Source organism: Narcine bancroftii, chromosome 1, assembly GCF_036971445.1.
Source record: "Narcine bancroftii isolate sNarBan1 chromosome 1, sNarBan1.hap1, whole genome shotgun sequence".
In the NCBI taxonomy this organism is placed as follows: Eukaryota; Metazoa; Chordata; class Chondrichthyes; order Torpediniformes; family Narcinidae; genus Narcine; species Narcine bancroftii.
In genome coordinates this window covers 268994095-269021484 of record NC_091469.1, presented here as the reverse complement: position 1 = coordinate 269021484, position 27390 = coordinate 268994095, and the positions used below count along the sequence as shown (strand labels likewise).

General features: G+C 37.4%; 1 protein-coding gene across 1 annotated transcript in view; it reads right to left on the bottom strand.

Moving 5' to 3' along the window:
* Window positions 1-27390, bottom strand: part of otog (otogelin) — a 190090-nt gene that overhangs the window by 162031 nt on the left and 669 nt on the right. The window contains exons 3-14 of the mRNA XM_069922075.1: window positions 26970-27139; window positions 26625-26676; window positions 24118-24202; window positions 20954-21108; window positions 18947-19068; window positions 15784-15989; window positions 14817-14941; window positions 9911-10017; window positions 8997-9109; window positions 7062-7187; window positions 5666-5774; window positions 4350-4396 (exon numbers count right to left, since the gene is read on the bottom strand). Coding sequence (XP_069778176.1) covers window positions 4350-4396; window positions 5666-5774; window positions 7062-7187; window positions 8997-9109; window positions 9911-10017; window positions 14817-14941; window positions 15784-15989; window positions 18947-19068; window positions 20954-21108; window positions 24118-24202; window positions 26625-26676; window positions 26970-27139 — 1417 coding nt within the window. The remainder of the gene's footprint in view (window positions 1-4349; window positions 4397-5665; window positions 5775-7061; window positions 7188-8996; window positions 9110-9910; window positions 10018-14816; window positions 14942-15783; window positions 15990-18946; window positions 19069-20953; window positions 21109-24117; window positions 24203-26624; window positions 26677-26969; window positions 27140-27390) is intronic.

Here is a 27390-nt window from a genome sequence, read left to right as displayed (position 1 = left end):
CTGGAATCCTTGGCAAGCATGGCGTCGGCAAGTGCAACGACAATGGGCGCCTCCTGTTGGAGCTCTGCGCAGAACAGCGGCTTGTCATTACAAACACCCTTTTTCAGCAGAGGGATAGCCTTAAGACCACCTGGATGCATCCCCGATCCAAACACTGGCACCTCCTGGACTACATCCTGGTGCGAGAAAGTGACAAACGAGATGTGCTCCACACCAGGGTCATGCCCAGCGCGGAATGCCACACTAACCACCGGCTGCAAGCTCAACCTTCACTTCAAGCCGAAGCACAGGAACAGTAAAGCCCCCAGAAAGAGGTTCAATGTTGGAAACCTGCAGTCAGACGAAGCGAGAGGAAACTTCCAGGCAAACCTCAAAGCAAAGCTCGACGATGCAATCCGCCTCACGGACTCGTCCCCTGAAACCCTCTGGGATCAGCTGAAGACTACCATACTGCAATCCACTGAAGAGGTACTGGGCTTCTCCTCCAGGAAAAACAAGGACTGGTTCGACGATAACAGCCAGGAAATCCAGGAGCTGCTGGCAAAGAAGCGAGCTGCCCACCAGGCTCACCTTACAAAGCAGTCCTGTCCAGAGAAGAAACAAGCCTTTCGTTGCGCATGCAGCCATCTTCAGCGCAAACTCCAGGAGATCCAAAATGAGTGGAGGACTAGCTTCGCCAAGCGAACCCAGCTCAGCGCGGACATTGGCGACTTCAGGGGTTTCTACGAGGCTCTAAAGGCTGTGTACGGCCCCTCACCCCAAGTCCAAAGCCCGCTGCGCAGCTCAGACGGCAAAGTCCTCCTCAGCGACAAGATCTCCATCCTCAACCGATGGTCAGAACACTTCCAATCTCTTTTCAGTGTCAACCGCTCAGTCCAAGATTCCGCCCTGCTCCAGCTCCCTCAACAACCCCTAAGGCTAGAGCTGGATGAGGTCCTCACCCAGGATGAGACATATAAGGCAATTGAACAACTGAAAAGTGGCAAAGCAGCAGGTATGGATGGAATCCCCCCCAGAGGTCTGGAAGGCTGGCGGCAAAACTCTGCATGTCAAACTGCATGAGTTTTTCAAGCTTTGTTGGGACCAAGGAAAACTGCCTCAGGACCTTTGTGATGCCATCATCATCACCCTGTACAAACACAAAGGTGAGAAATCAGACTGCTCAAACTACAGGGGAATCACGCTGCTCTCCATTGCAGGCAAAATCTTCGCTAGGATTCTCCTAAATAGAATAATACCTAGTGTCGCCGAGAATATTCTGCCAGAATCACAGTGCGGCTTTCGCGCAAACAGAGGAACTACTGACATGGTCTTTGCCCTCAGACAGCTCCAAGAAAAGTGCAGAGAACAAAACAAAGGACTTTACATCACCTTTGTTGACCTCACCAAAGCCTTCGACACCGTGAGCAGGAAAGGGCTTTGGCAAATACTAGAGCGCATCGGATGCCCGCCAAAGTTCCTCAACATGGTTATCCAACTGCACGAAAACCAACATGGTCGGGTCAGATACAGCAATGAGCTCTCTGAACCCTTCTCCATTAACAATGGCGTGAAGCAAGGCTGTGTTCTCGCACCAACTCTCTTTTCAATCTTCTTCAGCATGATGCTGAACCAAGCCATGAAAGACCTCAACAATGAAGACGCTGTTTACATCTGGTACCGCACGGATGGCAGTCTCTTCAATCTGAGGCGCCTGCAAGCTCACACCAAGACACAAGAGAAACTTGTCCGTGAACTACTCTTTGCAGACGATGCCGCTTTAGTTGCCCATTCAAAGCCAGCTCTTCAGCGCTTGACGTCCTGCTTTGCGGAAACTGCCAAAATGTTTGGCCTAGAAGTCAGCCTGAAGAAAACGGAGGTCCTCCATCAGCCAGCTCCCCACCAAGACTACCAGCCCCCCGCACATCTCCATCGGGCACACAAAACTCAAAACGGTCAACCAGTTTACCTATCTCGGCTGCACCATTTCATCAGATGCAAGGATCGACAACGAGATAGTCAACAGACTCGCCAAGGCAAATAGCGCCTTTGGAAAACTACACAAAAGAGTCTGGAAAAACAACCAACTGAAAAACCTCACAAAGATAAGCATATACAGAGCTGTTGTCATACCCACACTCTTGTTCGGCTCCGAATCATGGGTCCTCTACCGGCATTACCTACAGCTCCTAGAACGCTTCCACCAGCGTTGTCTCCGCTCCATCCTCAACATTCATTGGAGCGTCTTCATCCCTAACATCGAAGTACTCGAGATGGCAGAGGCTGACAGCATCGAGTCCACGCTGCTGAAGATCCAGCTGCACTGGGTGGGTCACATCTCCAGAATGGAGGACCATCTTCCCAAGATCGTGTTATATGGCGAGCTCTCCACTGGCCACCATGACATAGATGCACCAAAGAAGAGGTACAAGGACTGCCTAAAGAAATCTCTTGGTGCCTGCCACATTGACCACCGCCAGTGGGCTGATATCGCCTCAAACCGTACATCTTGGCGCCTCACAGTTCGGCGGGCAGCAACCTCCTTTGAAGAAGACCGCAGAGCCCACCTCACTGACAAAAGAGGAAAAACCCAACACCCAACCCCAACCAACCAATTTTCCCCTGCAACCGCTGCAACCGTGTCTGCCTGTCCCGCATCGGACTTGTCAGCCACAAACGAGCCTGTAGCTGACATGGACATTTACCCCCCTCCATAAATCTTCGTCCGCGAAGCCAAGCCAAAGAAGAAGAAGATAATCGGTTACTTAACTTGCAACCGATATCCAACGATAAAATTAAAAGTGCCTGGGAATTAGATCTCCAAGAATTGCATCCAGACATTCAAAGGGATCATATTTTTTGACAAGTAAATACTTCATCAATTTGTGCCCGTCATTCCTTGATCAGTTCAACGTGGTATATCGGGCACATATATTTAAAGTTGGCCTGTATTTTTCCCCATTGTGATAGGTTCCAAGTTGAGGGAGCCACTTTAACTCATATGTTTGGTCATGTTCAAAACAAGATAATTTCTGGAAAGGTGTCTTTGAAACCCTAACAAAGGTTCTAGGATTAGAATTACAACCAAATCTACTAACAGCTTATTTTGGAATCATACCAGAAAAGACTGGACATGTGCTTGTTTCCTCATAGCGAATAATTGCCTTTTCAACATTATTGGCTAGAAAAGTCACATTACTTAAATGGAAGGATCCTAACCCACCTACTCTACTTCAATGGCTGTCATCATGTTGAAGTTTGCAGAAAATTAGGAGTCGGACATTCGATGCATCTTTTAAATTTGAAGAAGTTTGGCGACTGTTTTTTGAATATTTCCATATAGTTTAAGAACCATAATTTTACACTGGATTCTCTCCTAGTTCCTTATGGTAAATTTGGTTTTAACCAAGAAACCCTTTGTTTTCCTACTTTACTCTCAGAATGGACTGTTGTAATATTTTTAAGATTAGTTAGAAGGGATTTTGAAATAAAAATTATTTTTTCTCTCTTTTCTTTTGGTTTTACAAGAGGAGAAAAATTTACAGTTCATATATATATTTGTTAAATACTAATATGTTCTTTTCATTATACACTTGTAAATTCACAAATGTAACGCAACTCTCCTTGTATACATGTTTGATATAACTCAATAAACAGATTGGAAAAAGTAAAAAATATAGATAAGCAAAGTTTTATGCAAATAATTTTGTTAAGAGTACATTCTGTTCAATAGTATATATCAGGGAATATGTTAAAAGTTAATAAAACTCAGGAAGGGTGACAAGTTTGACCATTTCAGCCAAATAATCCGAGAGTATGGAATAAACAAAGAAGAGCCTGTGAAGTAGACAGTAACTATAAAATACAGGTGCAGCTGGAGATATTTTTGGAGACATTAATGAATGAATAGACGATAGAGAAGAATAATTGTGGTTGACCTTGAAAAATGTGGAATAATTTCATTTTGAGTACCCATTTCCAAAAGATTTATTTCTAATATTGTATTCTGTAGACCTGGGGTTTAAAAAAAACCCTTATCAATTCATTACTTAACTCTGACACTGTAAAATCTACTAAGTAAAACTTCAACGGGCTTCAAAATCAAAATTTAAAGTGATTTTGGAAAAAAAATAATGGCAATTTTAACTTGGAAAAGCGCATGACAAAATTAGGAAATATCTTGGTCATTCATGAATTCTGTGGCTACCTTAATAAAGCCAATTGTGAATTATGGCTCACAATGCCATTTCTGGACTCCTTCTCAAAAATGTTAATAAACTGAAAGTTAAGCAGGATTTTTGACTGCTTCATTAGGTGGTTATTGCAATGTTACGTTGCCCAAGGCTAACAAAATCAGAAGCAAACATTACCTGGACAGTTATGTTCTGTACAGTTCCAAATGCCTCCTACACATGCACTGAAATTAAAAAAGTATTTAAATATGAAATAACATGAGACCTTTTCAGGGATATAATTTCAAAGTTTAAATTGATAAATATTTTAATAGTGGAATATTTAATTCCATTTGACATTGATGGAAGCAGATGGCTACTAGAGATGAGGAAAATTATTCTCATAAATTAAATACAAAAGAACAGGGAAGGGGAAGAGCAGATAGGGGTGGTATAAGCAGACGGCTAAGAGAGAGAAAGCAGAGAGACAAGTAACATCTCAACGAGAATAAAGAGGCATTCAACACAAAACTCGTGCAAGTTTAAGAGAGCCAATTGGAATGGGGGGGTGTGAAAGGGGTGGAAAGAGGAGGAAGGGCAATGAAAAACTGGGAATTAGATCTCCAAGAATTGCATCTTCTGTGAGAAGAAACCCGTGGTATGGGGTGCATTGTCTATGACTAGGTTCTGGATGGGTAGAACACACCATTTAGAAATATTGCAACTATTACTTGATTACCTATAAAAAAACTAAATATTTTCTGCATTTTGTTGTATCTTGGCTCAATTCAAACTGATTCAATTTCCACATCGCACAGCATTTCATGTTATATTTTAGAATTGTATACACGGATCATTCAATATAAGAATATTTAATTCTGAAAACTGGTGACAAAAGAAAACTTCATATATCAAACTCCAGTTATGTGTATTAAGCATATCCTCCACTGCTTAGTTAATCCACATAAGAGGCTTGGGAAATTTAAAGCAATTAATAATTTATAATTACAAAAGCTAAAGAGGCTGATTACTCCTCTAAGGTGGTCAGCAATTGTTGGATACAATTCAAAAACTCCCACAAGTCCACCTCATATCAGTTGGATTCAGAACAATGGTCAAAGTTTACTGAAGGTTATGCCCATCAAAGTGAATTGATATTATGAGCATAAATTGCCCTTGAAATGTGTATGGGATGTATAATCACACACACTGTGAAAGTGCAGTCAGCTACAGAAACTCTGGAACATGTTTGGCGCTGCTGGGCAGAGATGTATTTCTCATTCTATAACTTCATGTTTCATCAAAGTGTATTTGAAGCTTGAAATTTGATTTTGGATACATCATATAATACGTACAATGCATAAAAAAGAGAAATATACATCATGGTCTACTCTAGATTCCAGATAGAGCAAGTTAATAGAATGAATTTAAGGTGAAACCACAATTTTTAAACATTTTTTCAATTGAATAAAAAAAGGCAATTGTAACAGCGCGCTCAATAATGAATAACTTACCAGGTGCTGCAATGTTTCTGAATTACAGAGCCAGGCATGTAAGAAGTACCATGAAATGCACAAGGACACTCTACAGGTTTCAGACATGTCCCATTTTCATAAATCAAACCTGTGTGAACATATTACACTTCACTGAAAAAATATAGTTGCTCTCATTATGGTCTGCAGGTTATTGTGTTAGAAAGCATGCTTACATTTTGATTGCAGGCAGATACAAGAAATAGCCAGCACCTCCTGACAAATGCCAACATTTCTGAATGGAACATGCAACTAAATGGAATAATGTCCTGAACATGTGCACACATGCATTCAAATGTGAAATTTCCAGAACATTCATCTTGAAAAGTTGCTCTTTGGTCTCTGCCAGTGGTTAAGCCTGGTGGAACATCCAAGGTTTCAGTGATTCCAGTGGGAGTTATAGGATGTATATAGATATATTCACATATACATAGGCATATATATATATAAAAACCAAGTCTAAATGCTGAAATTCCTCAGTGAAAGGGTGTGTTCACTACAAGTACTACAGTGACTGTAGTACTACAGCATCTTCTCATGGTCAGTTACTCAGGGGGAATAAATGCTGTCCCGCCAGTGCCATCCACATCCCAAAAACAGAAAGAGTTTGTTTGAAAGCAAAAAAAGAATGGCAAGCATGATGAAGAATTAGGCGAATGTTTTTAATTCAACATTTTTTAAAGGGTATTATTTAAAATTTAATATGTTTAAATATTACAAGTTCATTTTTTCCCATTACAATTTTTGAAACAAAATTGTTTACTTGATTTTTTTTTATGATTCTGAATGAGCAGAGTTTAAAATCTTGACAGATTTGACAGAAAATTTGTCTTGTGGTTTTGCTGGTTGTCAATATTTTGTTTGCTGCATTAAGGACAGAGCGTATTCTGGAATCACCTGAATTGCACATGAGCTGGTTCATGGAAATTTGCTATTTTGGTCCAAAATTACTATGCAGTCGGTTACATTATTAGAACATGTTCATTTGAAAGTTTTGTGCAGGAATAAGTTGCTCTCAAGCATCACATCATAAGTTTAATCAGAGTCCTACATTTACAACATCATATCACTATGGTACATTTTCATTGGGAAAAATCTTTACAACCTGATTTCTGATGAAAATTGTTTTACATTGAAAGACAAGGGTAATTTACTCTAAGCTTCCAACAGATGAAATTTTCATTTTTACAATGTATCTAAGTTTCCAACTGAAAATCATAACTGAAGGCAATTACCCAAATCATTCCATCAATTGAACATTAAGACAGCAAAGACTGATGCATTTCTGGTGCTGCCCAACCAGATTCAATTTTTGAGACACCAGAAGTGGGAGGGTGAGAAAATACAAGCAATGAAATTCAAGCTTAAATGGGTTTACCTTCAGGGCAATAGCATCCATCAAGGCACTGAAAATCAGTGTCAATGCATTCCTCTTGCACACGACATGACACAGGACAGCACTCCACACATTCACGATGCACAAGTTCGTCTTCACAAATTAATGCTGTGAGAAAGCAGTCAACAGCGTGACAGATTAGATTCTCATTCGTAATTAGCTAATTAGATTATCTGATAAAAGAGATTGCTTTACATTATCAAGTTGAGGGAAATTTTGGAAGAATAATACATTGTTCTACGTTTCATACATAGCACTATTATTTCATACATAGCACTATTATTTCAGGTGTAGCATGGACTAAGTGCAGTAAAAGTAGAAACTACTATTCTGCCTAGAATTTGCCATCTCAATCTTGGTGGAACACCCTGACTTAGAGCTATATTAGTCATACTTTCCTCACAGACAAAAATCAAATTTATTGTCATGAACAGTCACAAAATTCATTGTTTTATGGCAGGATCACAGTGCAAACATTCATTGGAACCACTTTACAAAAATAAATAAAAAATGGTGCATAAAAAGACAAAGTAAGGCAGTGTCTTTGGTTAAATGAGCATTCAGAAATCTGATGGCAGTGGGAAAGAAGCTGTCCTTGTGCCACTGAGTGCTCATCTTCAGACTCCTGTGCCTCCACCCGCCCACACCCCCCCCCCCACCGATGGTAGCAGAGTAAAAAGGGCATGGTCTGCGTGGTGGGCTATTCTTGCATTTCTATTCGCACCTACCTTCCTGCCAGGCAAAGCAAGGAAAGGTTTCCTCTTCTTCACATATTCCTCCCTACCAGCCTCTGTACTTAACAGATCACCCAACAGAATGTTTCACATCCACACTCAGATTTCAAAACACTTTCTGATTCAGCTGCAAGAAGTTCAATCCTGCCCTTAAATTTCATCCAGCATCCAGAGATCCAAATACCCCTTCTAGGTGCAGCCACAATTCAGTTGCCTTCATAATGTCTCCTCTACACTGGAAGCCAAAGACAAGTTTCAATCTTGGAAAACAACTCTGTGCTTCCAGTAATTTCACATCCTGTTTCCACTCAGACCTTGCTGTCTTTAGCTTCCTACATTGTTCAAAGTCAATGAAAAGTTTGAGAACAAGAACCTCATTTTCTATTGAGGCATCTCACATCTCAGGATTCAGTCAGTAATTCAACTGTATGTTCCTGATTGTATCGGAACTGGCCTGTTCAGATATATCATAATTTAGCTGCAATATTCTCTCACTCTCCCTGTGTCTCCATGCATATTGGTAATGATTAACACGCATTGAATGATGTCTCCTATTTGCGCCAACAATGTTTCCAACACCTGGAAAGATAGTCTTCACTCTTTCAACCTTCATACTTTTCCTCCTTCTCCCCATCCTTCAGTGCAATTTGAATACTTGCATTCTAATTCTGATGCAAGATCACCTACTGGAAACATTGACTGATTTTGCATCACAAACTCTGCCTGGTTAGTGGAGTAGCAATAGCTCTTTCTGTCATTATTTGAGATAATCTCAGTGCAACGTTACATTTCCAAAAACAAATTTACTAAAAAAAAGTTTCTCTTCTAATTTTGCAATGTTTTTTTTTCTGTAGAAGCTAGAATCTGGGGCAAACACAAACTACTGGAGGAACTCAGTGGGTCAGACATCATCTGTGGAGGAAAAATGATGGTAGATATTTTGGTTTAAGACTCTTCATCAGAATCTATCACAGCTGAATCCGAATCACTGCTTGCATAAGTAGCACCATGGACTCTAAGAATAGTCCCCATCTCCCAAGTTATCAACTTCCAGGCTACAATTTTTGCTTATATGTGCTCAGTATTGTTACACAAAGGCATCATCCATAGTGTCATTTTTTATGTTTATGCAAATTGTGCAATAATGAAACTGATATATAGCTCGGTTTGCATTGTTTCGTACCACACTGGTTGAAAAACTGTCTCCATTCGTTTAGTGGTCTATTAGCTTGTGCACAAGCCCTTGCATATTCAGTCATAGCTCCACACAGTGTTACATCATCACCAAGCCCAAACCTGATGGAATAAAGGAAAGCAACAATATGGAATAATAATCAAACAGCCAGATCCATCTTCTTGATTTAGTCAAATAGCTACTTTGTTTCCTGATATTTGGCAATCTAACAATAAATCAAGACTTTAGTTTTTGTCCATTATTATTTATACTTTTATAATCATAAAGATTATAAATTGTAGTTCACTTCTAAATAAAAGACACATTAAGACTGGAAATGTTCATGCATGAAATCATTGTTTGCATCAAATTCATAATCACGTGCCTTGGAGATACAAACTGCACAGTACACACAAAGTTAAACATGGAGTGTGTATTTACAGTGCAACCTTCTTCCATGCTTGTATTTAAAGGATTTTCCCCGCACTCCATGGAAGAACTACTTTCAAGGAATGGGGAGTGGCCGGTGGACAACTCAGGTTCAGGAAAAAAAAACAGCAATTTACCCAATGGAAGAATGGCCCACCTTTCAGTATCAAGCTTCCCAGCAGTGGTCAAGGTACTTTGGAGCTATTTAAATGACAAACTAAGTAGGACTTCACCCTCCAGTGAAGACCTGCATGCATAGTCGTTGCCTGTATCATTTCAGAGCATAAAGTCAGAAGAGCAGCATCAAGCACGAGTTAACACAGCAATCGTCACATCTCAAAACTACGTAGGAACGGTCACGTCCGAATGCCTCTCAAGTTGATTTTGCTAAACTTCAAGAAATGCATAACTGCGTTAAAGCAAGCCTCAACATCAATTCAACAGTTCTGCACATTGTTCCGCCTTGAGTAAATTAGTATTTTAAAGCTACTCACATGCAAAGGTCATTTATACAACTGGCCATAAATAGATCAGGTTGAACATGATAATGGCAGAGTGTAAATGGATATCTAAGGAGCACAGCACATAGCTTTCTTATCTTCTGTAAAATACATAACAATATTAGGACCGTTATAATAATTAAACCATAATTTATTTACACCATATTTCTTGATGGAAATCCCACTAATTATTTCTTTACAATCATTATAAAATAAACCTTAACTAGGCAGATTAATTTCACAGAAACATGATGTAAATTAGGAGCTACATAACAATCTGTTTCAAAATATCATGGCAGTACAATTTGGCCTCAAACGAAGGAGGCAGTACAAAGCAGGGAAATAAGGAATCTATGATGCAGTTCAATAAAATCGAATCACAAAAGAAAAATAAGACAGAACAGGTCTCAGCCATTCATATTTTTGCCAGTCTAAAAAGAAACTATCAACCTAATGCATTTTTTTTTTTGCCAAGTCCATAGGTCTTGCAGGTGGCAGCTCTTCAAGGACATGTCCATCTTCTTTTTAAATGTGATGAGGGCTTCTGCCTCCATCACCCCTTCGGACAATAAATTCCAAAGCATTACCATCCTCCAGGAGAAAAAAAGGTTATAATTTCCCCTACGATACTTTCCACAAAATTAACAAAATCACTTTATTAGCAGTGAAGAGCTCTGGAACATCTTTATATTTATACAATGCTTTTTACAATCTGAATCAATATCTCTGAGGCAGGTAAATAGCTTGACTGGTAGTATCAATCAGATGCCAGAAAGTAGGGATGTACAGGGTTGGCTGTGGGGAATGGTTCTCACACTGCTCTTGCAGGAAATAATTGCTCAAGAACCTCTATTGCAGTGGTTCCCAACCTTTTTTATGCCTCGCACCCCTAAAAAAATTTAATAAGTTTTTGCACCCCTTAAAGTAATAATTTATTTAAGAATAAAGGTGAAGGTGACCAAAACAAATTTATATGATCAATTTTTAATAATATATAAACAAAAATGAAACATATGGAAAAGAAAAAAATTACAACAAATTAAAAGTTGCATAAACCCTACAAAAAAATTAAATTTTCATCCATGCATGAAATTCCTTTAAAAAAAATTAAAGAACTAATGTTCAAATGTTCATAAGCCAATTTAAATTTAATGACTCTTTTGTTCCTGTTTATTGCTTAAGAGTTTTTCAAAACATGGCACTTTGTTGCTGATAGCAAACCACACGTCTGCCTGTGCACCCAAGCGATTTCTAGATTTTGTCTTGATTGACAAAAGGGCACTAAATCCAGACTCGCAGAAGTACGTCGTCGCGAATGGGATGAGCACAGTTAGTGCTTTTTCACAAAGTCTTGGAAACATGTCCATTGCCAAAAACCAATATTGTTCCAAAGTTTTGCTTTCAAACTGCACTTCAAGAACACGATTTGTGCGCAGTTCAATAAGATCTTCCTTCAACTCCTCATCATCCAATATATTATCCAAATTGAAGGAGTATGGATTTAAAAAAAATTGAAATGTTATCTCACACCCCCTGGAATGCTATCTCACACCCCCTGGTTGGGAAACCCTGCTCCATTGGATTCCAAGTATTTGTACCCTGAAAAACTCATCTCAGGTTTGGCCTGTAGACCAGGAGGAGTCTAATTGTAGAACAAGAAGGTCACTGATGGAAGGATCACAAGTCAAGCAATATTTTAAGTCATAGTAATCTGGAAAAAAAAATAGATTTTAAATGCTGCCCCATCAACTTTAATGAATCTTTGCCTCCATCAGAAGGAAAATCTTGTACAATTTGAAATCTGATCAGGCCAACTGTAACAAGGACAGATACAAAAACATTTTAAGTAAAAATCTAATTTTCTCCTGTGGGCAGAAAGGCATTATTTTTACTTCCTGACATGGAGCTGCAGTTTAGTTTCAGCCATTCCTTAACAGATCCAGTGGGAATTATTGGAATGGTCATAAAATAACTCATATTTAAACAAATACATTCATACAAAAACTAAAATTGCAGAACTATTTTTTTATTAATCCATGGTTTTAATGAACAAAATTAATTCAGCATTTTGCACATTGTGTCATTACAGCAAGCAAGAATTTCAATACATCTGTGCATTGTTCTTAGGTGTACAACAATAAACTCTTGAAAACCTCATCAGAAATCTGGAAAGTTTAAACAGCTGCAAATGAAATTCTTGATTAATAATAGGCCAGTCGATCAGTCCTTAAAAGCACAATTCAAGGCAGCAATTTCGAGCATTAATTTGTTGAGGGTTTATCATGCATGCTAATAGAAAAAAATAACTCCTTTATTAAAGTGTAAATATGGCTTCTCCTGGTCACTATATTTGTCCTCCCCTTTCCTGCTGTCAGACCTCTGACTGCTCCAACCACCCCAGGCCACCCACCCAACCAATATACCCAGAAATTCTTTTTCAATAAGTTTTATAACTTTTTTGTAATTGTAATTCCTAAGTATTGAAAATATTCTTTCACTATTTTAAACAGAAAGTTGGAATAACCTGCAAAAGCACCATTTGAGGGTTGAAGTTCACTCATGTAAATTTAATTTATAACCCGGGAACTGACAGAATCAAACAAAATTAATATGTTTGGTAATATATTTGAAATAAAAGCAGTAAATCATCCATATAAAGTGATACTTTGTGTTCAATTCCTCCTCTAATTATGCCATTAAATTTCCCTGTTGAGATTAAACATATCAGATTGCTGTAAATTAGAGGGAACCGATGCTTTAGGGCATGATTACAATAAATTAATCCATTTAATAAAATCTGGACTAAAATTAAATTTACCAGTGCAGCAAATAGATACTCCCATTCCATCTAATCAAACACCTACTCAGCATCTAATGAAAGAGCACATTCTATTGATGGAGTGGAAGGTAGATATAGAATGTTCAATATTAATGTATATTATAATAAGAATAATGATTTTTAATAAAGCCAGTTTGGTCTGTCTAATAAATGGTTAAAAAATTCTAATCTATGTGCTAAAACCTTTTATAGAATCTTCATATCAACATTAACTAACAATTAGGTCTATAATAAGTACATTCTCTTGGTTCTTCCCTTTTTTTAAGAATCAGAGAGATACAAGCCTTGCTAAATGATAAAGGTAGCTTCTCTTCTTTAAATGAGTCAACCAATATTAGACTTAGTGGGGTACAAGCTGTTTGGAGAAGGATTTATAAAATTCTGCAGGAAATCCATCTGGTCCTGGAGATTTACCTGACTGGAATGAGGAAATAGCCACAGCTATAACCTCCTGAAAAATAGGTTTCTCTAAACTGGCACATTTCTCTTGAGAAAGTACAACTAAATTCAACCAATCTAGAAATTCTGACATTGAAACATAATCATTCTTAAATTCAGAAATATAAAAATTAGAGTACAATTCTCTAAAGGTCTAGTTTATTTTGAAATAATCTGTTGTCAAATTACAATTGCTCATGCAAATCTTATTTGTTTATTAGAAAAAATTCTTTTTAATTGTCCAGCTAATAACTTACTAGATTTTTCCCCATGGCTATAAAAAAAAAAATACTTCTATTTCTTAACAACTGCTGTTCAATTGGACAAGTAGAAAGAAGATCAAATTTAGTTTTAAGTTCTACTCTTCTCTAATAAGGAAAAGTTAAATTTAATTAATCAGATTAAGCGAACTGATTTACAATTTGCTCAAAACAAAACCAGTAATACCCAAATGGATATTCAACCTTTCTTCCTCTCTGCTACAAGAGGGGAAAAGAGAAAATGTGAGAAGGAGAATCCATGCATATATAGCATGTTCCTGCATTAAGAATGATGGAAAAACCAAACTGGAACATTATTCTACCTGTTGCAGGCAATTTAACTGGCTCCTCACAGTTACCCCAGGTTTTTTTTTCTCCTTTCTCCCTTTCAATATCCTGTCCAAACATACTGGTGATTGACCAAGCTGTTTGGAAATGGCCCAGATGGTTATTTTTGGTGGCAAAAAAAATAATAAAATCAGATAGAAGGAAAAAAGTCAAAATTACAGTTTTTTTTTAAAATGAAGCAGTATCTAATAGTTATAGGACTAGGAGTTTTGTATGTTTTGTATAGTTAAAGAGGGATTTCATAAATATTTGAGTGGCACATTATTATATAATTTCTTCTCACTACTATGCCCTGGCACAAGGTACAGAAACCTCATGTCCAGCACCTTTAGATTGAAGAACAGTTTTTCCCCCTAAACAGCTATCAGGCTCTTGAATGTTCCTGTGCCACGCTACACCTCCCATAAACTAACAACAAGACATATGCAGTACTGAAAAGTCACTGAATATTTAGACTTTTATATAATCTGAATATTTAGAATTTTATATAATCTCTTTTTCAGTCTTGGTATATTGTGGTAAATTCATGTATAATATTGTAGTCAGTGCATCTTACATGGCTACATTGTGTTTCTGTATATTGTACATGCATAGATTTCAGATTTATTGTTAGAGTACATACATGACATCTCATAAAACCCTGAGATTTTTTTTTCCTACAGGTGAGGCAGAATTACCACTTATTGGTAGTGCAAAAAAATATACTCCACACAATGTACACATGTAAACAAATAAAGAAATGAAAAGCGAAAAAAAAGTGGAAAAGTATGAGTCCTTAAATGAGTCCCTGACTGAGTTTATTGTTGAGAAGTCTGATGGTGGAGGGGGAGCAGCTGTTCCTAAACCTAATGTTGCCTCTCATCACCAAATATTAGAAGGTAAATAATACTCAATTGGCCAATTCCTAAAATTGGTTTTCAATTTTCTTTAAACTTTATGAAAAGCAATGAAATATTTTTTTCTTTTATAACAATTTTTTTTTTAAATTGTTCAACTATGCTAAAATGAAACTAACCTCATTTACACTCTGGTTTTGTCCAGAACAAGGGTAGTTATTCGGAGGAAACTGACAAGGTTTCTTATTTGGGATATCTTCTGTCCAGCTATTAGCAAAAACAGCTATTTCCTCTGTTAAAAAACCTGAGAAAAAAATAAACAACAATTAAATTGGACATGAAAGAAGCAAATCCTTGAAATTTGAGTTTTCATAGAAAAAAAATATGCAAAACACAATGTATGCCTCCTCACTGAAAATAGTCTGACTCCACTATCCCAGGGTGAAGGTGTAAATGCATTGGACCATGAGATTAAATGCTGAAAGTCCACATCTGCATCTTGTTTAAAACATTTTGTTATATTCAAAGGCTAGGCTGGATACCAAATATGGAGGCACTGAAATATTTGTGGATCTGTGTAGTGTCCTGGATAAGAATGGAATCAACTTTGATAAAAAAAGTAAGGGTAAACAAAAGTACACAAGTTGAGGAACTCAAGAAAAATTGTGGGTGGTATCATCTATGTAAGACAATGGAAAATGCAACCAGGAAGCAACATGAAATGCCATGGAACAGATTTTGACCAAGAACATATCTTCACATGAGATTGGTCAATTGGTTCATTGGCCAAAGGAATTGGTCCAAAATAAATGATGATGAGAACATACCAAAAACATGGCACATTCAGACACTCTCATTGGAAAACCAGAATGGAAAGCAGCACAGATAGAAATCAGGGGTATGGCAAATTGGCAAACTGTTCTATTTTTATCAAAAAATCTTTCTATTCATTTAGTCATTACTTAAATATTAGCACTTGAGTTTTCCCATAAATATTTTAATTACAGAAGTATGCAGAGAACAAAACAAGGCTTGTTTATTTTGAGAAACAGGATGTCAAGAATCTCAACCTTTGATTAAAATTAAATTTCGTACAGGTAAATCCAATTATTGTATTTGTCTAAAGTAATGTTTCAAATTACTTACCATAGCTGGTATACATATCGTCATACACATTTCCGTTGAAATTGCCACATAATCCACATACTTTCCCAACATACTCTATGCTCATCTTAATGTAGACTCCAGAACTTCCATCCCAAGCCAAAGAAAATCCATGGTGATGCCTGACCAGAATATATCCAGCTATTTTTTCAAATTTCAGATTTCCAATATTGTAAGGTATGTGAACACTAGGAAACAGATGGGGGAAATGTAAATATGCATCATTTTAAAGGGTTAGAGTGAATAACAATGGATTGTTTTAATGACAGGATCACCATTACTGAACAAGGCAGATACACAATTCATAAAGGGTGGCATTCATAGACATCAATGCCAATCTTAGCAATAGTTAGATAATGATCTTTTCATCAAGTAGAAAGGTTAAGTAAGAGGCAAAGAAGTTTCTGTAGAATGGAGGGAAACAGATCTTAATCCAAATGAATTTTCTGATGCTTCTTTAAATGCACTATTGGCTAATAATTTATGGATGTGGGGTTTTAACATTTGACATGAGAAAGAACTGAAGAATACATTTTCTGTATTCCTGGATAAATCATTAAAAAGCCATGGAAGTAATGATCAAGTTTTTTAAAAAAAGAGCCAAAGCTGATTTCAACAATATATTAAAAGCACCAACTAATAACTCCTGGTTCAAGATCAGAGCTGAACACTCAGGAACTGGGAACAACAGAAGAGTCTTTTCTTAATATTTTATATCACCAGCCTCATGAATGAATTGATTCTATGGTGAAAGCACTGTTTCTGAACATTTACTGCACTTCCCTTTAAGATGATATATTTATGTTTGCATGATAGGTTAAAACTCTTGTTGCCCTAACTGTGACAAATTTTAACTCTGATAATTTTCTGTTAAAGTTATTGAAGGCACATTTCTCTCATTTCAGCTTATTCCTTCACGATTCAATCACAATATTTTAACAATAAAACTTTCACAGGAAGCACTGAATTTTGACATGGACTGTAATTTATGCAGAAAGAACAAGTAATATGGACCTTTGGAGAACGAAAACTTGGCTGAATGGTGCACCAACAACAACCTCGCAGTCATGGACTTCAGGAAGGGAAAACCAGAGGTATACAAACCAGTGATCATTGGGGGGAATCAGCGGTTGAGAGGGAGAGCAAATTTAAGTTCTTGGGAGTCAGGATCTTGAAGAATCTTTTCTGGACCCAACACACTAATGGCATCATGAAGAAAGCACATCAGCACCTCTGCTTCCTCAGGAGTTTGCAAAGGTTTGGTAAGACATTGGAAACCCTGTCAAATTTCAACAGATGAGTTGTAGAAAAAGTGTACTGACCAGCTGTATCACAGTCTAGTATGAGGACGCCAATACCACTGAGGGGATAGAACTGTATAAGTAAGTGGACACAGCCCAGGAGATCACAGGCAAACCCCTCCCCACCATTAAGAACATCTACAGGGAATTTTGCTGTCAGAGAGCAGCAGCGATCATCGTGGATCCACACCACCCAGCACACGCTCTGCTCTTGCTGCTACAATCAGGAAAGAGGTATATATACCACAAGACTCACACCACCAGGTACAGGAACTGCTACTGCCCCTCCACCATCAGACTCCTCAATAACAAATTCAGAGACTAATTTAAGGACTCTTACTTTTGGACTTTATTGATTTTTTTCTCTCTCCGAATTGTAGTTTGTTTACATGCAATCATGTCTTCTTGAATAGTTTTTTTTTGCGCTAGCAGTAAGTGGCAATTCTGCCTCTCCTGCAGGAAAAAAGAATCTCAGGATTGTTTGTCATGTATGCACTCTGACAATAAATACTAACTTTTGATCTTTTCAAGGTTCTTGTCTGGTCTGAGCAGATGAAATTATGCCTCTTTGGGAAGACTCTTAGCATTTTGCTGATTTCCGTTTAAGCTCTATCAAGGACGTGTGTGCAAGATTATCAGAGCACTAAAATCTTATTGGACCAATTTTATTAAATTCAACATCATAAAAATTCTAACCAGTCAGATTAATTTTACAAACCCAATGGAAAAAGAATCATGAAGCAAAACCCTTCTTGCTAATGATGCTGGAATCTTACAGATTAAACAAAGTAATTAGCTCATCAAAACTACTGTTTATAAAAATAAACAAAACCCCACAAAAGCTGATGAGACAGCAGTGATTTATGCACCACCTCTGTGGCCATCAACTGCTGTACTGCTTGCAATGATGGAAGCTCAACATATTCCCAAAGCTCTCCTGCACCAAAGTGTAACCAGATAGTGAACAAGTGGTTGCAGAGGACATTTTAATTTAATAACGTAACATGGAACAATTGATAAAGTAGCTTTAAACTCTAGTGAGCATCCACTAACATTCAGGGCAGATGCCTGTGATACCCTGGGCTGTGTCCACTAACTTATGCAGATCTATCCCCTCAGGAGGTATTGACATCCTCAAACCAGACTGTGATTGCAGATGTCTAAGTGCAAGTTTAAAAATTCTGAGAGTTGGAAGATCTCTCCAGTTTCTTTGCAGATCTTGTAATGCTCCATGTAATATTTTGTGAGATGGACAGCTTGGATGTTGCTAATCCAAGGTGTTGAACCATGGACACCCTGACCTTGGCACTCTTTGTTAAGCTGAGGAATTGGTTCATTTCTCCCAAAACCTATGAACAAGGGAAATGGGAATCACACACTCATTTACTTTGCACCACACGGCTATATACTATGGCAGAATGCCCATAAAATGTCTAATCCTCAATTCAGGAGGATACACTCAATGTAGCAAGAGCAACCAGTTGTGCCATCATTAAGATCTAACATGTTTGCACTGCTGTTCTCTTGACTTATTGCCTCTTTCCATTCACTATTCTTTTGGACATAATTAAACATGCAGGAGGTGTATTTTTTCCATGAAGTGGTTTGGGTAAGATCATGTTTTTATTGGTAAAAATCTAACCCCAGTTCTATTTGTATCACTGAGATTCCCCTAATCCTTATAGAGAAGTGATGTTTAAAAAAATCTATTCCAATTCAATGGTTCTCACAGAGTATGTCAAGAAGTAGCAATTATGAAAAAAATAATTTGACAGAATTCAACCTCCACAATAGGATTTTTATGGCACATTGAGAAGCTGAAATAAATCAGTAAAAGAAGTAACCTTTTCCCATGATGGACGACTTCATGGTTTTGGAGAATTATTTCCCCTTCATATGCAAAGAATAAGCTGATCGATCGTTGGCAAGAATAAGGAGAGGAATTGCATGCTGGGTCATTGTGTATCTGCAGAACAAGAAATATAATGAGAACAGATTAAACCAAAATTATTTTAAAAATTTAAGGTCTTTAGCAGTGAACCAGGGAAGTAAATAAATCTAGTCACAATCCACTACCTCTGGAAACCTAAGAATAACTCCAACCCAGGGAAAAGAGATATTTTCCCCCTTTTATAGTCAAAGGATTAAATATCTCAAATAACTTATATTGGTCTCAGCCTAGTGACTCCATTATGAATATCATTCTAGAACACAAAACTAGCTTCTATTGAGACTCTAAGTCTTAATTGTGAAAAGGACAAACCACAAAAGTGCATTAAATACACGTCATGCTGGTGGACCATTTTCTTTAGCAACAAGGATCATTTGTGATTTGTGAGGCAGTCAACAGTAGATGAATGCAAGATTTCATTGAGCCTGACCTATATGTAATAGCAGGTTTTGACATTCAATACTGAAGTAGAAAAGTGTTTATTTCTTTTCATCCATTACATGTTTGATACTGAACAAGTCCAAAGCCCAGGGGTGTGGCAAAACCTCCAAAGCCCAGGGGTGTGGCAAAACCTCCAAAGTCCAGGGGTGTGGCAAAACCTCCAAAGCCCAGGGGTGTGGCAAAACCTCCAAAGCCCAGGGGTGTGGCAAAACCTCCAAAGCCCAGGGGTGTGGCAAAACCTCCAAAGCCCAGGGGTGTGGCAAAACCTCCAAAGCCCAGGGGTGTGGCAAAACCTCCAAAGCCCAGGGGTGTGGCAAAACCTCCAAAGCCCAGGGGTGTGGCAAAACCTCCAAAGCCCAGGGGTGTGGCAAAACCTCCAAAGCCCAGGGGTGTGGCAAAACCTCCAAAGCCCAGGGGTGTGGCAAAACCTCAGGGGTACGAACATTAAGGTTCTCATCATTTTATTGACCTTTTGGATCAAATTCAAAATATAATTTTAAGAGATATGAGATCCAGTTTTAGGGAATTTTTCTAGTACTTTTTGCAATTTCCTTTCATTTTTCAGGAGAGAAAAATTTTATCTTCCTTTGTCATTAAAACACTAGGCCTTGTGTTCATTTTGTTTAAAAGTCTAAAGCTCTGTTAAGCATCAATTACCACTTATGTGTATATGTTCCTTTTCATAATCTGGTCACCATCAAAGCTTTAGAGGAAGTTTTATTTCATGTTCTATTAAGTGCAAAATGAAAATTACAAATGAAAAAAATCCATCTAAAATCAAATGACAATTTTTGGGTAGTTAATTTGCAACAAAAATTGCATATTCAAGTGGAAAATTTGTTTCATATTTTTTTCCACAATGATGACAGCAACTTTCATTTGATCAAGAATTAGTCCACTGATATCTCATATGTAGAGACAGTTGTAATTCAGCGATTTATTCTTGAGTTATTTCACATTTACAAAAATTCAGCAACAAACATGTCTCTGCACTGGAATTGCATTGTTGTTCCATCAGCTCCTAACTTTTACTGCCTTTAAAAAAAGATTGATTACTTAACAAAAAGATTTTTTTTTAAAAACACATCTTTTGCTATTGGGTCTCACACTTACTGCAGAACAAAATACAAATTTAAGGCAAGATGAAATACAAGGTCCCAAAACAGTGTGTCATATCTCAAACATAATAATAGCTGAATACACGTATAATCAACAGACTATACAGACAACAGAGTCTTTGAACAGAAGTAGGTGAGACAGAACTCATATGTCGGAGAATGTCAGTGAATTTAAATTAAAACCCACCAGGTGTAAAGGCAATTCATGAAAATAAAATTTAACTTTGCAAACTTAATGCCATCCAATTTGTTAACTTTTGGCCAGGCAGAGGGCACTGGGTAGCAACCTGCTGATGAAGAAGCAATTTAGGAGAACATGACGTAGCCAATGAACTAATTACCTGAATCAAAACACTTCGCTGACTTTGTTCACATTCCCTCACCAGTGTATATGTGCATTTTCCGGGATAATAATAGTAAAGCCCATCAAATGTTTCATAGTTGTACTGACCCCAAGTTCGACAGACCAAATCTCGATTATTGTTTCCACTGAGAACTAAATAAAAACAAATGAAAATTCCAAGCATATTTCAAATCACTTGGTATTTTACAATACCAGACAAATTAAACTGTAATTAATGCTAACATCATGCTTTCCATGCCATTAATCTCCAAATTATATTGTATTAAATTGCCTCCACATCATTCATTGGTAATTTCTTTTTATTTATATACCATAAAAAATTTGGAAATATTTTATGCAAAATTGGGATAGGAGCAGAAAACTGCCAACAAGCCCTGTACTTCCTCAAAGGTTTTTTTTTAATTGAAAAATACTGTGTAATACTGCCTTGGTGTTCCTGATAAAGACTGGCCATTTATTCCATCGAAATAGGAGCCTTTCAATTTTTAAGTTTATCCTCTTCACAATTACAATGTTACTGGATTTTAATTAGCAAGAGTTACTTTAATATCCTTACATTTCATTTGTACTGTAAATTGAGAGAGAGTTACTTCAAAAGGATGGCGGATCCTTTTACTCAATGAAAACCTTTCCTTCTTTGTTTTTTGAAAGTGACTTTCTAAAGATCAACTTATTTGAATAAAATCATTTACAAGAGACAAAATTCATACAAGAGAAATAATTAATACTTAAGATTTATATACAGTATTTAACAGTAGTCTTAGAATTTCACCTTTTTAAATCAAATTTGTACCTTTTTTGAGAGCATGTTCCGTTTGTCCAAAACTCACTGCAAATATCTTGCATTTAGACACAGACCATAAAGAAATAAAATTTATTTCACTAGTACTGTAATTAATTCGGATATTTTCAATGGAATAGAATGAATGAAAGCAAGATTGAACAAAGAGAATGACTTTAAAATTTTCAGTTTATTTCACAATCAGGTGATATAAATAAAGCTGTAGTTTTCCAAAATAGAATATTCAATATATGCTAAAAGTTTAATTCGACCCAAATCTTGTGCCACACTAGATTAAAGGGTTTAAATGGTATTTTACACTCTATTTCCACTTCATTAGACACAGACATCTCCTGCTCTGCATCATTCTCCTTTGTCATCATCATGAGATTTATCCTTATTCAGCCATCCAGATTAAGTTCTGGAAGTGCGGACGCATGTCAATTTGGGCGGACCTCAGTCATTATAGGTGAAATATACTGTACAACACAAGATACATGACATACATACATATTTACCTAAACCTCTCCAGGTCTCCAGTAAATTTGTTAAACATGACCTAACCTTCCTAAATTCCAAAATAATTGCTATTCAGCTGTTTCATGATTTTTTTTGTATGTCCTTATGGTGACCTCAGGCGCATCTGCAATCGGAGTTACTTGATTGGGCACAAGTCGAGGTATGGCTGTATTTAAATACTTTCATTGCCTTGTTCCCCATCTAGGCATCATTCTGATGCATTCCAATGTTATTGCTCCTCTCCTACTTGGGCCCACACTGCGGCTCTTTCTCCCCAAATCACTGAACTCTTCAATTAGAGACATCCCTTAAATCCTATTGGTTTGAGCGGGCTTTTGCTTACACCTTCTAATTTCTCCTTTGAAAGAATGGAAGTGGTTTTACATTTGATTTATTGTTGTCTCTTTCACCAGTTATTTTAATGAAGTAACACCATTATAAAGTTATTTAAATATTAAATATATTTAGGACAGTGCTGAGACAGGTAGGATGAAGGAAGGGAAGAGGATGGGGAACTGGAAGATGGAAGGTGTGAGTGATGGGCAAGGGAAAAAGGAAAGCAAAGAAATCAGAGGGAAAGCAAAAGAGTGGGGGGGGATTAAAAAAGGTGAGGGGGGGGTCGCTGGAAGTTGATATTGGTGCCATCTGGTCGGAGACTGTCAAGACATAAAACAATTGTGTGTTCCTCCAATTTAAGTGTGGCCTCAAGCTGGCAGTACATGAGATCATGGGCAGATATGTCAGTGTGGGAATGAGAGGTGAAACTGATGCAGCTTGCTCTTGCAGCAGACAGCGCTTGCACTAAAGTTTGAAAGGCTGCTCACAGTTTGAAATATGTTAACATACCACAGAATTGGATTCTTAAGTTCTTGATAAAACTATATTATTGAGCCAGAGGAAAATTTATACAAATCTGACCCATTGGCACTTTAACTGTGCATCCACATGCCTAGAATGTGGAACAATTCTCTCTGAAGCACCGAGTTCAATGCAAAAACAATTTTACTTTTTGAACCTGCACAAACCTTCATGTCGTTTCCCCCCCCCCCCCCCACCCCCCAATCAAATGGTTAGAAACAATTGCACTCCGATTAGAAAGCACTGTTAGGATTTTTAAGTTCAAATAACCTTTTTTTTAAAATATTGTGCATTTTGTACTGCAATCATTATATTTTAAATTCAAAATGGCCTGAAATGTCTGTATTCCTGCAAACAGAGCTTCAGGAATAATTATAGAGTGCATGTCATTCCTTTGTGGAGCAAAGGAGATCTGTATAGATGTAAAAGATACATTTTCAGATTTCAGTTTGCAACTGGCTTCATTAGCAGAAGCAGTTTTTTTTCCCACTATAATGCAAAATACAACCAATTTCCTGATAATAATTCATTCATAAATATTATACAAAAGAAAAGCATTCATTACAAAGTTTGTTGTTAATCAGATTCTACTTCTCTGCTTTCTTTGATTTCAATGGCATTCTCTGCTGCATAACTCAAGTAAATAAAAACAAAGTATTTACAAAGTAGCTACAGGATGTTCAGCCAAAACAGTTCATTGTTTCTTCACTATGCAATCACAGGTTCCAAATCACAAATCCTACCCCATTTCAATGATCCCTTAAACTCTTATTTTATTCATCCACTCACACAATATTAACTTCGTCAATGACCCATTACTGCAACTGTAATGATGAATGAAAACCTTTGAGACTTTAGACATTTGTCATTTGGATTGGTTCTATTAAATCTAGGTGTGCAGTTGGACTGGATTTTAAAAAAAAGTTTATTTTTGATTGGTCGATGAGGAGATTTAAACAAACTAATTTTGAAATCTCACTTACTTGTTGATCCCTGTAATAAAGTTGCCGATCTCCATGCAGCAGCTGTAGGTTCAAGAAAGGAAGGAACCCCAGGTGTTTGCAATATCTAAAGAACAAATGTTCAAAAGGAAGTTTAATTCTGAATATAACTGATAAAATATAAATGTGGTCTTTCGATGCTCATTAAAACACCAAAACAAATGTACATTTGGTCTACATTTTGCTCATTTATACTGATAGAAAATAGCTACATTTTCTTTGGATTTATGCCTACAATTTTAACCATTGCAAAAATGCTACATTACATGCACACAAAACCCACTGAAAAACATTTTTCCTCATTCAGAAATTTAAAATGAACAATACTACACCCAAATTCCATAGTGAAAATGTAATCCAATTTACTTTTCTTAGTTTAGAATATGTAATTACATAAGATTAGTTGCACTTGAAAACATGCAACACTCTTCAGAAATCATTAAATGACATAAAACATTTTTGATACCAATATATTTAAATTGTACGTTTTTAGACAGTTTAAAAAAAAGGCTATGTAAAAATATGGTCACTAATGTCTAAAGCAATTTGCGTATCCACTGTCTCATCTATATTTACCTTGCTTGGGAACTTTAATCTTCACAGCGGTGTGCAATAGAATTTATAGGGAGTTTTTGTTACTTTGATGAACAAACACATTGCTTGACTATTTTAATGACTGCCTTGTATAAAAATTAATTCCAATCATTTCTTCCAGATACCTTCTCCAAAACTGTGAGAATTACTTCATTGAGAAATAAAATGATCTTGGGAGTTCTCATCTTATGAGGATGGATGTGCAGAGAATGTTTCCGCTTTCAGAATATTAAAAAGACTAAGATTCACTATTTAAGAATCGAGATTTTTTTTTAAAAAGACAGATGAGGCAATCTCAAGGTGTCTGAATCTTTGCTACTGTCTTCCCCAAGATCAACAGAAGACTTTGGACTTTTGTTTTAAGCCAGAGTTAGGTACATAAACAGAGGAGGTGAAAGTAAGCAGGTGAAGGCAAGGATTGGAGTTACAATTACAACTTGACCCATTTCTGTCATAGATATACGAATTTTAAACTCATTTCAGCGGATATGATTTCCAGACAACATTTTCAATGCTTGATTTTACACCAGCAATTAATTATGCACATTAATTTAGCCAAATGCTTCTTTGAAATATTTGTAGATTAAGGCAGTAAATTGTGATGAGTTTGGTGGTATTTGTTAATAATGTTGTGTGGTAACTTATTTTGACATTCAAAATTTTTACTAGCTTCCATTTTTTTTTAAAAACATTTGCTTAAAAATGGATGAATAAATCCATTAAGGCAACTGACAGACTCTATTCAGATGTTAAGACTGGCATTAGTAACATCTTGCCCATGGTTAAACTGATAACGTACTTGTTTTCATTTACAAATTGCAATGACTGACAGCAGATATGCATCTTCAACACTCCAGTTCACTTGTCTAATTTTCCCAACCAAAATAATTATGATTAAACTCATTCTCTTTAGATCAGTAATTAAATTTTACAAAAAATAAAACTTGATTTTGTTTTATATGAATCCAACTTTAAAATCAACTCAAATGGATTCAGAGTGTTTGATTCAGTGCTACAATTTTTTTTTAAACGGTGGGGGCTGCTTTTTAGGAAGCTGAAAGGTTACTGTTTGGTGCTTCAAGCAGAAATGAAAGAATTCTAACGAATTTATGTGCACTTTTTTTAACATTAAAAGACCAAAGCAACAACTAAAATCCCTGTAATTTGGATGCGCTCATTTCAAAGGGAACCTGTTCATCAAATTTGAGAAGATAATGGAATATTCGTCAATTGGAAAGGACGAAGGAGGATTAAAGTGTTGTTCATATTCCCAACGATGACACCTGGCACACGTTCATGAAGTTTTAACAGCTGAGGGGTTGCTGGGTTTCATGTCACAGAATTAGGTGGGGCAAACATCTGAAAACTGGCATTACATTCTGAGCCCCTTTCCTCAAGGGCTGTTTTAGCAGCGAGTCTCCTTTTGGTTCTCGCCCAAACGTAAATTATTTCAATTGTTCCGAAAGCCGTATAACAATTTGCTGTTAATGGACTCGTTGTGCCCCCGTGTCAGCATTCCTGTTGTGTGTGTGTGGGGGGGGGGGGGGGGGGGGAGTGCTGCCATCCCACTGCTTGCAATTGCTCGTTTGCACTTTTGTCTGGCAAGCTACCTAAAATTACACGTTTCTTGAAACGACAATATCTTCATTAAAGTATTTTTACAGCTTTTTTTAAATAACAGACGGCAAATAATGCATTAGAAAGTGTAACTGGATTACAATGAATCGTTACTGCAGACACTCAAATAAATCAAATCCATGCCCCAATGCATGTGGAATCGAATAGCCGCTCAACTTCCAAGCTCGCTTGTTCTTTTATTTTCCAAAATGTGCCGCAACTGTTTGCATTCCACTTGAACTGCGGGGACGACTGAAGGAGAGAAAGAGAGACCCTACCTGCTCCCCCTGGAAAATGAGATCTCGTTTCTGTGCTAGACCGCTGCCATTCCTGGAGAGAGAGAGAGAGAGAACAAGGATAGGTTTGTTCTTTACAGGTAAACTGCACCTTCGTTGGTCATGGACTGCGCGCTGCTGCGAAAGGAATGCGAGGAGAAGCTTAGATTCTTCATGCAAAATAGTGAACCCCAGCCACGTACAGAAATCATCACGAACATGTTAAACACCGTCTTCATGCACTCGGATACATGTTACAGATGAGCTTGCTACACTTTATTTAATCTACGGTTTAAATTGCACATTGATCTGCTCCAAGGCCACTTCGCCGCTTTCCAATGACCTTACTTTGCTGAGCTTTCGTCGTTCACACTCCAGGAACCCGGCACTGGGAAGGGAAAGAAAAGAACAAGTTCACATGACTTTGTTTCCCCCAGCAAAACAAGAAGAGAATAACTTTGTTCAAAGGAATATGTGGAAATACGTAAATGAGTGATCAATCTCACTCTCCAAGAGGGCTATTTACAAACTCACCTTGCGATGCTAATATTACCAAACAGTACAGACTGGAAGAAAAGTGTATCTTTATTCTGCTCTGGGATGAGAGCTCCATGGGGGCCACCTTGCAGAGGAAGATTGTTGCGAATGGTCGGGGCCGTTGGCGGTGCTGGGGACGTTAGCGGCTCATCGCGGTGAGGTCGGTCGGCTCCGCTGCCGAGGTTTCGGTCTGAGCCCGCTTTTCTGCCAACTCGTGAAGAGGTGGTGCATA